Here is a 12284-nt window from a genome sequence, read left to right as displayed (position 1 = left end):
GGCCCCAGATGGTTGTAGGACAGCTTGACTTGCCTCATTGCCAAATCTCTTGAAGCATGACTTAGTGAGTTGCCTGAACAGTGCAATCGGGTGAAATGATGAAATCTTATGCTCCGGAAATTAAACTCATTGACACATAGAACTGACCTCCGCTTAAGAAATATTGCTTCCTTCTATCAATTCACTTCTACAAATAACGGTAAAGACTTCCGGACACATAGTGGATATGGCAACCCCTTAAATTCCACATAATGTTACTGATTTCGAATTCTATTGTAAACCGGAATAATAATATATAAAAGTCACAAAATCTACAAAAAAGTCTACAAAATTGGTTCGTTTTAACTCGAAGCTCTTGATTTCTCGGGAAACGAAATCGCACATCACGCATTGGTTTACCTCAATCGCATGCGCAGTAACAATGATTTTAAGATAGATCCACTTCAGGTTCAGCAAAAACACAGCAGCCGTTGTCTAATCATTGGCAAACTAATAGACACCCAAAGGGCCACCACCGAATTACATGTGCCAAACGTGCCTTGCGCATGTGACTCCGATCAATCCGGATTTCCATCAACGCATCAACCGAACCTTAACTACCATCGAATCACATCATCCGATCGATCGAGATGATCCTCACACTCATTAAGTTCAATCAACGCGAACTTCGTGTGCCAACGACTGCACTAAGGCCAAGCACAGTACGCAGCACCTAACAAAGAGGTAGCTCAGTAGCTGATGACCGTGAGAATCAACATACCGAGAGTGCGAGTTTTGCCACCACTTTCGAGTGTGTGTGTGTGTGTGTGTGTGTGTGTGTGTGTGTATGTCTGGAGCCTGGGACACGGATCCAATGAGCCAATAATTAAACAAATCACTCGCTCACTCCGATCCTATCCACATGCAATCGGCGTCACCAATTAAATTGAAATCGCAAACACGCCAAAGATCGCACCAGCGAGTGAAACGAAACAATCGCACATTAATAGATGTTCAGGGGTTTCAGTTACCACAAACCCACCCTCCTCCCAATGGTAAGTGAATTGGCGAAAGAGAATGAAATTATGTTTCTGCACCAGATCTTTGTTTGTAAACATCGTCTTTGCACCGTGGCTGCATGTTAACATGTTGCGCTCATCTCTTCGCAGCGTAAAAAACGCGACTCTTTATCGGTGGAACGGTCGCGTAATTGATACTTTTACCCGCGCGAAACCACACAGAACTATCTGAGGGCCACACGGAGGTGCTGCCTCCCGCCGGTGGGGTGGTGTGGTGAATCCAATCACCGCACAGCACACGTGGCCAGGCACATGTTAAATGTTCAACAGCTGTTACCACTCACTCAGACAAGGAACTTTTCAATCGATTATACGATTGTGATCATCAGTAAAAACATTTTACAGTGCACGAGGGAAGTTAAAGATCGATATGCTAGTTGTAATACGCACAACATAGTGAAAGCATGTCTGAAACGAACATGTTCCTCGATGAGGAAAATGATCTAGTACGTATAACGAATCAACAACACTTCAACTATCATCACTGCTACAGTCCACTAAGCATTGCAACTGTCGGCCTCCATCTCCATTTTCCAAAACTTACTCCAATTTTGTCCAAACTCCGAACGGACGCCTGATGAACGCTGGTGAACGGTCGAAGCGGTACCAATGCGGCTCGCATCATTGGCATGTCCTCCTCATCCTCACGTCCTTCCAACAGTTCTTCGTCCGACTCGCCAATGTCGGACGTGAGCGGTGTGCAGCTATGGCTCCGCACCTTACAGTTGATCGGATCGCTCACGGAGCGCTTAAGGAAACTCGTGCTGGCCATTGCCGTCGCATAGGCGGCACCCATCAGTCCAGAAGCAACCAGCAGTCCGGCTCGTGGTGCTGGATCGATCTTGAAACTTGGTACGATCGCTGGCTGCATCTCGTACGATGTATCGGGCGATACATCGAAGTGAACTAGCTTCGTACTGACTCGCCGCTGTTCTCGCACCGGTGTCACGGAGCGTACCATCGCTCCATCATCCTCCACACCATCCTCTTCGCACTCTTCCTCCACATCCGAGTGCGAGGGTTCACACTCGAACGAGAAATCATAATTCTCACCCCAAACCAGCGTTGCATTGGGGCTTTCCGATCCGGTACGTACGAACGAAACCGATAACCGGCGCAGATTGTCCTCGGTGAGCATTTGGGCGGGTGAGGTGCAACGGCTGCTACCATTCTCCGAGCTGTTCTCGCTCGTCAATGCCGGCGTGGTCAGCGATCGTTTTGCCCGTGGGCTCTTCAGGCCACCCTCCAGACTATTGCTCTTCTTTTTGGCCGAAAAGAAGTGCAGCAGATTGCCGTGGGACGATTGCTTCGGGAGTTCCGAGTTGCGCCGCTTTTGGAAGTGTTTTCGGATGGCGAGCGGTGTTTTGAGCGCTTCCTCGAAGAACGCCTTCGTCGAAGATGCTTTCCGGTGGGTACCGGCGGCTCGGTTTGCCTCCACCGTCGTTGTTGTCGTCTCTGCCACCGCCATCGATGGTGTTGGAGATGGGCAGAAGGAGGTAGCGTTCGCTACCTGCTCTTTGGTAGGAGTAGATGGCTCATCCGGCGATCCAATGGCCAACGGTGGCGGCAACAGCTCGTGGTGATCATGCCGGGAACTACTCTTGCTACTGCACGTATCGTACTGATCCTGCTCCATCGATTCAAAATCGGAATCAATGAACGAAGCGTCGGCCGGTGGAGTGAGAAGATTCAATCGGTATCGATCCTGCTCATCCTGCGTGGTCATCGACCCAGTAGCCGGGCCAGTGCTTTCCTCTCGCGAGATCCTAATCTTGATCGGAGTCGATGTTGGAAGCGACGAAAAGTGGCCCGCCTCATCGCCGTGGCACTGTCCGTTTGTTTTCGGTTTCTTCGACACTGCGGTCACCGAGGGTGAGTGTTGCTCATCGTGGTGCATCGTATCAGAGTCCGAGCTCAAGCCATGTTTGCTCGTGTGCTCGCCGCCGTAACCATCATCCCCGGTCATCCTGCCAGCGCCACCACCAGCGAGCAGCGACTTGAATTCGAGCACATTCTCGAACGAAGAATCGTTGGCGCTCTTGAGGAGCGCAATAAAATTTTTGCTCAAAACCGGTTGCAGAAGCAGCCCGAGAGCGGCCGCTTCGGCGCAGGATTCGGCACAGGATGGTACTGCCGCTGCTCCGCCCGTATCAGGACACTCCAGTACCGTCTTAACGCTGGTCGTCACCTCGATCCGGTTACCACCACCACCACCATGCGGTGGCCGGCCGACGACGGCACCAGTTGTCGCATCGGTTTCGACAGTCAGCTCTTCGTCTGCGACGGCACTGTTGGCCCCCGGTTGATTCTTCTTCTTAGTCGCAGTAGTGGTGGTGTTTGCCGTTTGCGACGGAGCTGCTGCCGACGATGACAGCACCGTACGCATGATAATGGTTATCTCGGATGTTTTCGTCGGTGCATTCGCTCCGCCAATTGGCCCTCGTTCCTCGTGCGTCGGACGAGACCGGACCGACTCCGCTGTTTCGTTGTTTGCCGCCATGATCGTTTCTCAGTTGACACTCCTCCTCGTTCGATCGTCACATTTACCGCATATCTGTTTTAAAAAGTGTTTCACAATTCGTCGCACTGCTGAAACATTCAGAAACACATTAAACCACTCGTCGCCATCAGGGAGCACTGTCACTCTCGAAACGATGGACGACCACAACCGCAAACACTGGCTCGATGCACACTAGAACGCCGCGCTGTCTCCACCTGTGGCGCAAACACACGATCACTACCAGCGCTACCATACACCATCCGCCCAGGACCACACCATGATCGATTCTAACCAGATCCACTATCCAGCATTGCCAGCGCACTCTGTCCGGGCCAAAAGCTTAACGCACGCGCGCCGATGCCCGTGGGAAACACTGTGTGCAAAAGGCTGCGCATCACTGTGCGCGATGTTACACCCGGAATATCTAAAACGATCGTGCGGGATCGTGAGCGCTAGACGCACCAACGTGGACGAGCGTTAAGATGAGGTGAACAAGCAAATTTACCCAGCGGTTACTAATTATCAATCATTATCAACCCAAGAATGCTGCTGGCTACTGCCACTACCTATAAGCCTTGATTGGGCGGTACTTGCTTCCTGGATGAGGACGTGAGCGGCAGCGTGAGAGTTTTCTGATTGAAAGCAAAATTAAACCTCCTGGCACGAAGCCGACATTGTCAAAACAAACACTCGCACACTACAGCAGCGGAGAGAGCAAAGAAAAAGGCCAGACCGAGCACCGTGTGTATCGAATCTACGCAACGCCCACCGGGCGACTGGACAAACCCGAACCGATAACGAAGCATGTTTGTTTCGCTAAACATTCCCTTAGTGTTTTTGTAGCAACAAAATCGATCAACGATCGCTCTTCAATGTGTAAACGATCGATTAACTGTCTGATCCGCCACTCTCCGCCGCTCTGAAACGCAAATACAAAACCCTTCCTTCCATCCTTGCAGCCAAACATCGCGACCACGAATCCAAAATCGGAGACGGATTTCCTGTGATCGTGCGTTCGGGTCGAAACGCTACGATCGCTTTTATGATCGCGTCCTCCACAACCATCCGTAACCAAACAGAGTGGCCAACGAGAGGCACAAGTAAACAGCAGATTTGCGCTCGCTCACACAGTAGAGTGATATCATCGGGTGGCCACATCATCCAGCCTCCCCTTGAAGTCGCTCTGCCAAATCAACAACACCTGGACGATTAGCGCGATCTCCGGCCCGGAGCGTACCTTTTCCGCTACGATCGTGGTGGTAGGTCTGGTTAGCCCGAGCAAGCATCTAGCATATTTATAGAAACTGTACCGGTACCACACCTGGACGGTGATGATGGTTCTGACCATCACGAATCCCCAGACCGGCAATATGTGCTAGTTCCTAGCGAGCACACGATCCGTGTTTACGCGGCGCGGCGCGCAAGATAACCAAACGCATGGAACGAAACTCATAGCACGTCATTTCATTGATACAAATCATGAGCGATGTTGTTTGGAAGATAGCGTAAAAACCAGACGGACGGTACGGTGTTTTACCACCCCGCTTGTGCGCGTTTTGACACTGGGTCATCACCATTAGCGGAAATGATGTGACGTCATATTTTCATAGAACAAGCATTTACGTTTTTGAGTCATCACTCCGTGGACGTCGCTCCAGGATGTTATGTATGAGGTACAGCTCAAATAACAACAGCCAAGAAGTCACTTGCTTAACACTTTAGCGCAGCAATACGCAACACGGATGGTGGACTTCTATCCTTGTTCAGGTACTTTTGCAAAGTACCAGTACCAACACGTTGAAGGTAAAGTAAACGAAACGCAGTCTGATGAGATACAACACTTCGATAAAACAGGAAACGTGGCGACAGAGAGTGACTGAGAGTTACCGACTGTCAATTCATCGCCATTGCTTCATTAACTTTCTTCTTCAGCAATCCCTCGGAATTCCCTCCGGGTGAAGTGAGCGAGGAAGGGGGGGGGGGGGGGGCATTCCATACAAGGAAGAGTTCCGTTTACACATTTACACCGGATGGCCAGTCACCCAAAAACGCACCAACACACCAAGTACATCACATCCAAAAATGAGCCACCGATCCACGTTTCGCCGTGGATCACCCGCCGTTCCACACGAAGACACATTTTGGTCTGCACCAAACCGGATCGCATGCCGTGCTAATACGCTATCGACTCACTTATCACTTAAGAAACCAACGAACGATACTTTGTTGCCAGCGATTGCCGAATTACTTGACACAATATTTACATTTAAGCAGATGGAATGAGAGAAGGTACGGCGTGCGAACGGATCAGAGTGGATGATTCGTAGCGCGCCCGGTGCCAAAGCTAGACTGACACGCGCAGTCACGATCGGCCGGCCGGGAAGCGACCGACGCATCGGCTTCGCATAAACGTAAAATCATCGAAATCGCCACATATGGTCGTCCCCGTCGTCGTCCCGCTTGGAGTATCCCGTAGACCTTCCATTTCTTCCACCTGTGCCACCGGACCAGAAGGCAGGCAGGCGCATCGAGGGCGAAACAGAGATGCCACGGAGAAGGAAGAAGAGGAAAAACAGAAAAAAGTATCCCCGACGTTCCCGTCCGTGTCGCGCCGTCCAGTGCGTTAACGCTTAGAGCACACACAGTGTGTACCGCGGCACGCAACAGGTACCACAGGCTTATTTGGCGGGATTCGTAAGGGAAAGAGCTTCTTCCCTTTTTTGTGGTTCGTTTTGGTTCCTCTTCTCACGTACTAAAGCCACACGGACACATGCAGGCAGAGGCAGAAGCTACGATGAAAAAACGTGTCTTAATGTACTGCCGGTGCCGGTTGGTACATCAGCGAAAGGGTACAAAGGGCGCTCCCTAGCCGCTGGTTCGATCCTGTCCACTGCGTTCCTCAGTGTCATGGTCGATGTCCGCATTTTCTTTCTTTATTTTTAACCAAAACAAAAGGGAAGTCCAGCTCCAGTGGTAAAAGGAATGGCAAACATTGGCCAACAGGAAAATAGGAGTCACCCTTCTGATAGAATGTGATAATGGTGCACTTGCACTTTTGCGATCGTAATACGTTGCCTTAAGGTCTACAACGCGATCGTAACGTAATGTGCACCAAAGCACAGGATCATAAGAAACCACCATTCATGAATACTAGTCGTAAGAATGGATCAGGTTAATACCTGTTAAATCCTTTTGCGCCCGCGGTAGGTCCAATCCAACCACAGTCCTGGATGCTGCAGAAGATTTACATTTTGAAAACTAAGACTATTTGCAATATAGTACCTGCTGAACATAAAGCCCCGAAGCGCATCCTTATAAGATAGATTAGACAGGAATGCCCAAACGCAAACGAAAAGAACTCGAACAAACTGAAAGGATCAATAACGATACACGAACACGAATAGAAGGGATATGGAATGTCTGTCTCATCAACGTATTTACGTACACGCTGGCAAGCAGACGACGATAAGGTGGATGGGCATGTGCAAAATTCATGTTAGAAATGTATTTCGATAAATTATGCGAAGACTCACACGCACACTTCTTACGAGGTCTCATTATGCCCAGCGATACCCGTTCCCTTACCCGTAAGGTAAACGGGAAACAGGCAAAAGCCCTGCACTTTAGTTACGGCCGTTGAACAGCCGGCCTCTAGCGATAGGGGATAAGGAGAATTTATAAAATCGTAAAAAGGGAACAGACCTCTGCGAGAGGACAGACACACAAAAAAACAAATTCTGTCCCCTATTTCCTACACCGGATGGACACTGGATGCAGCCAGAGCCGGCAATTCAACCCCACCAAGAACGTTGAAAACGAAATTCATAAGATTACATCGCAAGAGTGTGCACGCTAGGGGTTGCTGAGAGATGGTTTGCAGTAAGAACTGCGCCAATGGAACGAGGGGACCCCCACAACCGAACGGCACACTAAATGTTGAACACAGAAGAATGAGGGGTCCAACAGCAAAGCTGACCCTCAGGACAGGGCATATAGCGGTTCCCCTTGCGAGAGAGAAGACAATGAAGGGACCATGGAAAGCAGTGAACAAAGTTCCGGTGGTAGCGTGTTGATTGAGTATCGTAGAGTTCCTTTCTGCCCCTTAAACCCGAATCAAAGAACAGGTGATAGAGGATGGCCGTTGGTTAGAGGCACAGCACATGCTCTACCTGCGCTCTGCCCTATGTGTGCTCTGGAACAGCAAGTCCTTGCTTTGTCTTCACCGGTTTTTGTGTTCCTTTTTAAGAGGTTGAATGATCAATTTGATGGAACGACTGCACGTGCCACAACCGGCTGATCTAGCTGCACGTGCCAGCCGTTCGTTTCTTTTACGATTAGAAGATCAATAGAAGCTCGAATAAATGTTCCCTTTCGTCATACTTACAGGATACGCACAGCACACGCAACACCACAACCACCACCGACCACCAGACGCATGGCACATGCTGTTCTTTTATTTCTCACATTATGGCCCGAATAAAAATTGTTTCCACTGTATTCACAGACTCACCTGTAACGAGAAAGCAAACGAGATAAGATTAGAGTCGAACCGGCGTCACAATTGCTTGCATCGAACTACGAAACAACCCTCTGCTCACTTCGGGAGCAATATAAACCTACACCACACATCGTCCTCGAGATCGTGAGCGTTCGTTATGAGTGATCTACATTTTCTCAACAAATCATTGCACAATTCCCTATCAGTTTCCTGCTTTCAATTTCTGAAAGTCTCCCCTAACTGGAACGATGAGGCAGACGATGATGAACCACAATGCAGTTACCCCTGTTTGTTTCTACATCAGTGGCACCGATGATTCATTCAAGATCACGCCATTTTCTATGCCAATTATAGACTACTCCCTTCACACAACTGATGCATAATGCTGGCGACATTGACGTTGCATCTTTCCCGTCGCTCCTTCACGTCGTCGGCGGATGACTAATGATTGAGCCGATAGAACATGCCATTCCATCTCGTAAAAACAACCGATTCTTACCGATGACGACTCTGTCGTGTTGTAGCCACAAACCAGCGCCTTCATCACCATCCACAACGAGGAGCTCGTTGATATGATAAGCCTCGTTTGTGAGAGCTAGTCCGGTCAACATATAGCACACTACCCTTAATATTCACCAAACACTCTCCGATACTAAAGCCACCGAAACGAGAATTCACTATCACCGAACAGGACGGATGTTGAACGCACTCTAAGGACCGTGACTGGTTCGCACGAGACGCGGAGCGACTAGATTGTGATTTGAGTTGGCGCAGGTTGCTTCGATGCCTGTGCTTTTTCCAAGACGCGCGATTCGGAATGGCGCACAAGGGATGACGAATGTCGTCTCAATCATCAATCAACGATAACGGCGTCACACCATTCACCATCACCACCTACGGAAAGCAACGCGCGAGGACACACCTAACGGACTCGGTGAACCACTTGAAAACTGTCTTATCTGATAAGAGCAGAGAAAGGAATGGAACTACGCCCGACTTGCTCGCAAGAGTCGTCGTTTGACAAACGGACGAGAATTTATCTGTTGCTTGTAGCATTTATTGAATTCAATTCATTCTAACGTGCTAACGTTCTAACCGTTGACATTGAACGTAACTATTGATTCAATTGGTCACCGGTCAGAAACTAGATATGCTCTCGATGTGCATTGAGGTAGGTTCCGCAACTGAAAGGCAAACAGCATAATATCATTGATTCTAGATGTTATTAATTTCAAAATTTCTTATCACATTTCCAATAGAATACACCACTAGATTTGCGTTTACAACACCCACTATATGCCTTTAGCACTACCTGTTGGCGAATGCATCTCAAACGATCAATCTTTGACCATCGTACGTGATCTTTACTCTGGGAGGCAGATCGCGTTTGATAATGGCAAATCAGCTCACTCAAGTAGCTCTCGAGGTGGCCGGCAATAGACCGAGAGCAACAGCAACGTAATGGTGATGACTTCGGCACACCTACCGGTCCAGCGCGGACCTCCTTTCCGGTTAATAGCACTCAATTGGCATCAATTAAACTTTTAACTCAATCAATTTCAATTTCCTTCTCCAGCAAATGGCATAGGGTGCACTACCCAGGGAGTGAGATGAAATTGAGTACGAAAGATTGAAGATCAACACAACCATTCCTCGCGGATGGGCGAGCATCCGAATTTGACTGCGAGCGGAACTGCCAAGCAACAACACACATGCTGCGTCACTCTTCTTGCAAGTATTTGCAAGTAGCTTCAACCATCTGAACTGACTAGCACCGGAATAAAACCGAAGCGGGGCACTGACTAGATGATGCGTAGCGCGCGTTTCATGAATTGTTCGTTACTGACGACGTCTTGCTCGGACGTCTTGTCATCGGAGTCATCGCCAATACGCCACCTAATAGATCGCCACAGATCATCCCAGACGGGAGGAAGCTGTCGTGAGTTTCGTTTGTTCGTTCGTCCGGTCCCTATCGTCGCTAACCAGCACGACCGAAATGGGACACAATTAGGTCCGCCTCCCACTAGTAGCTGTAGGGCTGCTGCTACTCATTACGAACGCCATAACAAGGCAGGGACCGAGTGAGCGAACGATCATCACGGACAGAGAATCACGAAGTGACGACCACGACAATCAGACCGCTACTGTGTCGTGATGCACGCACCGATATTTCAGTGAAATGATCGGGTGTACGCATTGCGCATTAAACCAGGCTAGTCGTCGGCATCAACGGATGGGTGTGCCACCGAACGAACCAAAAGTTCATTCATAGCGGACACGTTAATTTGGTACCGTGGCTGTCTCTTTAGTTTAGTCAGGTTTTGTTACTCGATAAAAAGTCGATCATGTGATAAAGGTATATAAGATTCATCCACATGCATTAGGCACAAATAGACCACCTAAATGGCAAAGCTATCTAACTCTACCTATGGATAACGAGATTAAAACCTATGAAAGCTACGCAAGCGCAAGTTTCTTCAGATCTTTGATGTCAAATGCAATGACGAACACAATCAATACAGCATTAAAATTCCCCAAGACTTAACTCGTTTGGCCAAAACCTGAATTACCATTTCATTCACTTATAGTTTCTTTGGACTCCAAGTTCCATATTATCATTATCAAGCATTGGGTGTGGGGTCACTTACCTCATCAAAACGCAGATCAGGTTCGCTGTAGGTTGCCTCCAGGATCTTCATTCCACTTAGACGCCGCTCACGATCCTTCTGCTTCGGTGCCGAACCACTGGAACCACCAGCTAGCAGGGACTCATCGTGCTGCCGCGACTTATCATCGCCCTTGCTTGTGAAGCCTCCGGTGCGTAGCTCCTGCAGGCTGCCCCAAATAGCCGAGAAGCCACCGCTCAGTCGTTTAGCTGAGCGACTCGCTCGGCCGGGTGTTCCATGGCCAGATTTGTGCGAAACTCCTTTGCGGCTACCTGCGTTCCGTTCAGCTCCTCCTTCTCCTCCGGTACCACCAACAGGTCCGCCATTAGCACCATCGTCCATCCGATGCGTTCCTGCACCCTTACCGTCCTGGGACAGAGTGGATATGTTCTCGAAGCTTACCGAGAACGGACGAGGCAATCCAAACACTTTAGGACTCAGCTTGTACGCAGCGAGCTTGTCACCGACTCGAGCCACCACACCACCGTGCGCTGACGAACGATTGGAGGAAGAGTTCTCGTCTGTCGTGCTGTGGCCATGCAGAGCAGCCATCCGTCCCGCCGATGCTTTCGACGTGTGTGTAGTGCAAGCTTTTTTGGAACGTTTTACCGGTTTCAATGGTTGCAGAAAGACGTGTTGATGCGAAGATTGAGTTTGTGTATTGGCACCTCCGTTGTTCATAACTGAACCATTGGATGCGGTTCTCTCATGAGCACTCCCTGTAACGATCTGCCGATCGTCAGCAGCGAATTGTTCGGAGGCTCCCGTCACCAGGGTAAGATCATCGATCGAAAGCTTTATCTTTAGTCGCTCGTAAGCTTCAGCGTCGAGCATGAAATCTGCTAAACCCTCTCCTCCCCCATCAACCGGCGGTGAGCCAGAAGATGCTTCCTTTCCAAGCGAAAGGATCATATCGTCACAAGAGCGTGCCGATGCGAGGAGACTGTTCTTCACGTTATCGGTGTTGTAGCGCTCTAGATCACGAAACAAATCAGCCATCGGGCGCACATCGATGGCACGTTCCTGCACCACATTGCCCTGCTCGTCCAGTGTGTGTCCCTCAGTCCACGGATCCGGGCCGCTTGCTTCTTCTCCATCCGAGCCCATTGCGTCGTCGTGCGCATGAAGGCAGTTCAGGGCATTCTCTTTAGAAGGTGATCTATCGGATGCGAACGCTTTCGGATCAGGCCTTGCCCGGACAGTCAACCGGTCGACGAAGCTTGCCGACGACGTGGAAGGAAAGCTATAGTCAGCCGATTTCGATTTACCATGGACGATCTGCAAGCGGGAACTGCTACTGCTCGATGCACCTAGATGATCCTGACCCTGCACTCCCGAAGGTCCTGCTACTCCACTTCCCGTCGTACTGCGTATGTTACGAATAGGATCCAGCTTCGGAGGTATTTCGTTAATGATTCCGGCAGGTCGCAGAAACGGATGCGATTTGCGGTAGTGAGCCCGGACGTTGGCTATCTGCTGCTGCTGCAGTAACCGTTGCTGCTGCGGGCCAAGCATACCGGGAAAGTCCACCAGCAGGATACGGTCGGAGATGTTGCGGCAAT

General features: G+C 49.7%; 1 protein-coding gene across 5 annotated transcripts in view; it reads right to left on the bottom strand.

The window, feature by feature from the left end:
• LOC125948774 (regulator of G-protein signaling loco) overlaps window positions 1-12284 on the bottom strand; it is a 40876-nt gene that overhangs the window by 26009 nt on the left and 2583 nt on the right. For 3 of the 5 annotated variants that reach the window (XR_007468615.1, XR_007468616.1, XM_049675143.1), the window contains exon 1: window positions 10705-12284. This exon is cut by the window's right edge and continues 2583 nt beyond it. Coding sequence is in view for 3 of the 5 variants with exons in the window: in XM_049675143.1 (XP_049531100.1) it covers window positions 10705-12284 (1580 nt within the window). In the remaining 2 variants the exon portion in view is untranslated. Of the gene's footprint in view, window positions 1-1602; window positions 4102-10704 lie in introns of those variants that run through there. The other 2 variants (XM_049675146.1, XM_049675145.1) reach the window with 2 other exon arrangements.

This window comes from Anopheles darlingi, chromosome 2 (genome assembly GCF_943734745.1).
Source record: "Anopheles darlingi chromosome 2, idAnoDarlMG_H_01, whole genome shotgun sequence".
Lineage (NCBI taxonomy): Eukaryota > Metazoa > Arthropoda > Insecta > Diptera > Culicidae > Anopheles > Anopheles darlingi.
The sequence above is the reverse complement of the archived record's forward strand: the minus strand, read 5'-3'. Positions and strand labels throughout refer to the sequence as shown.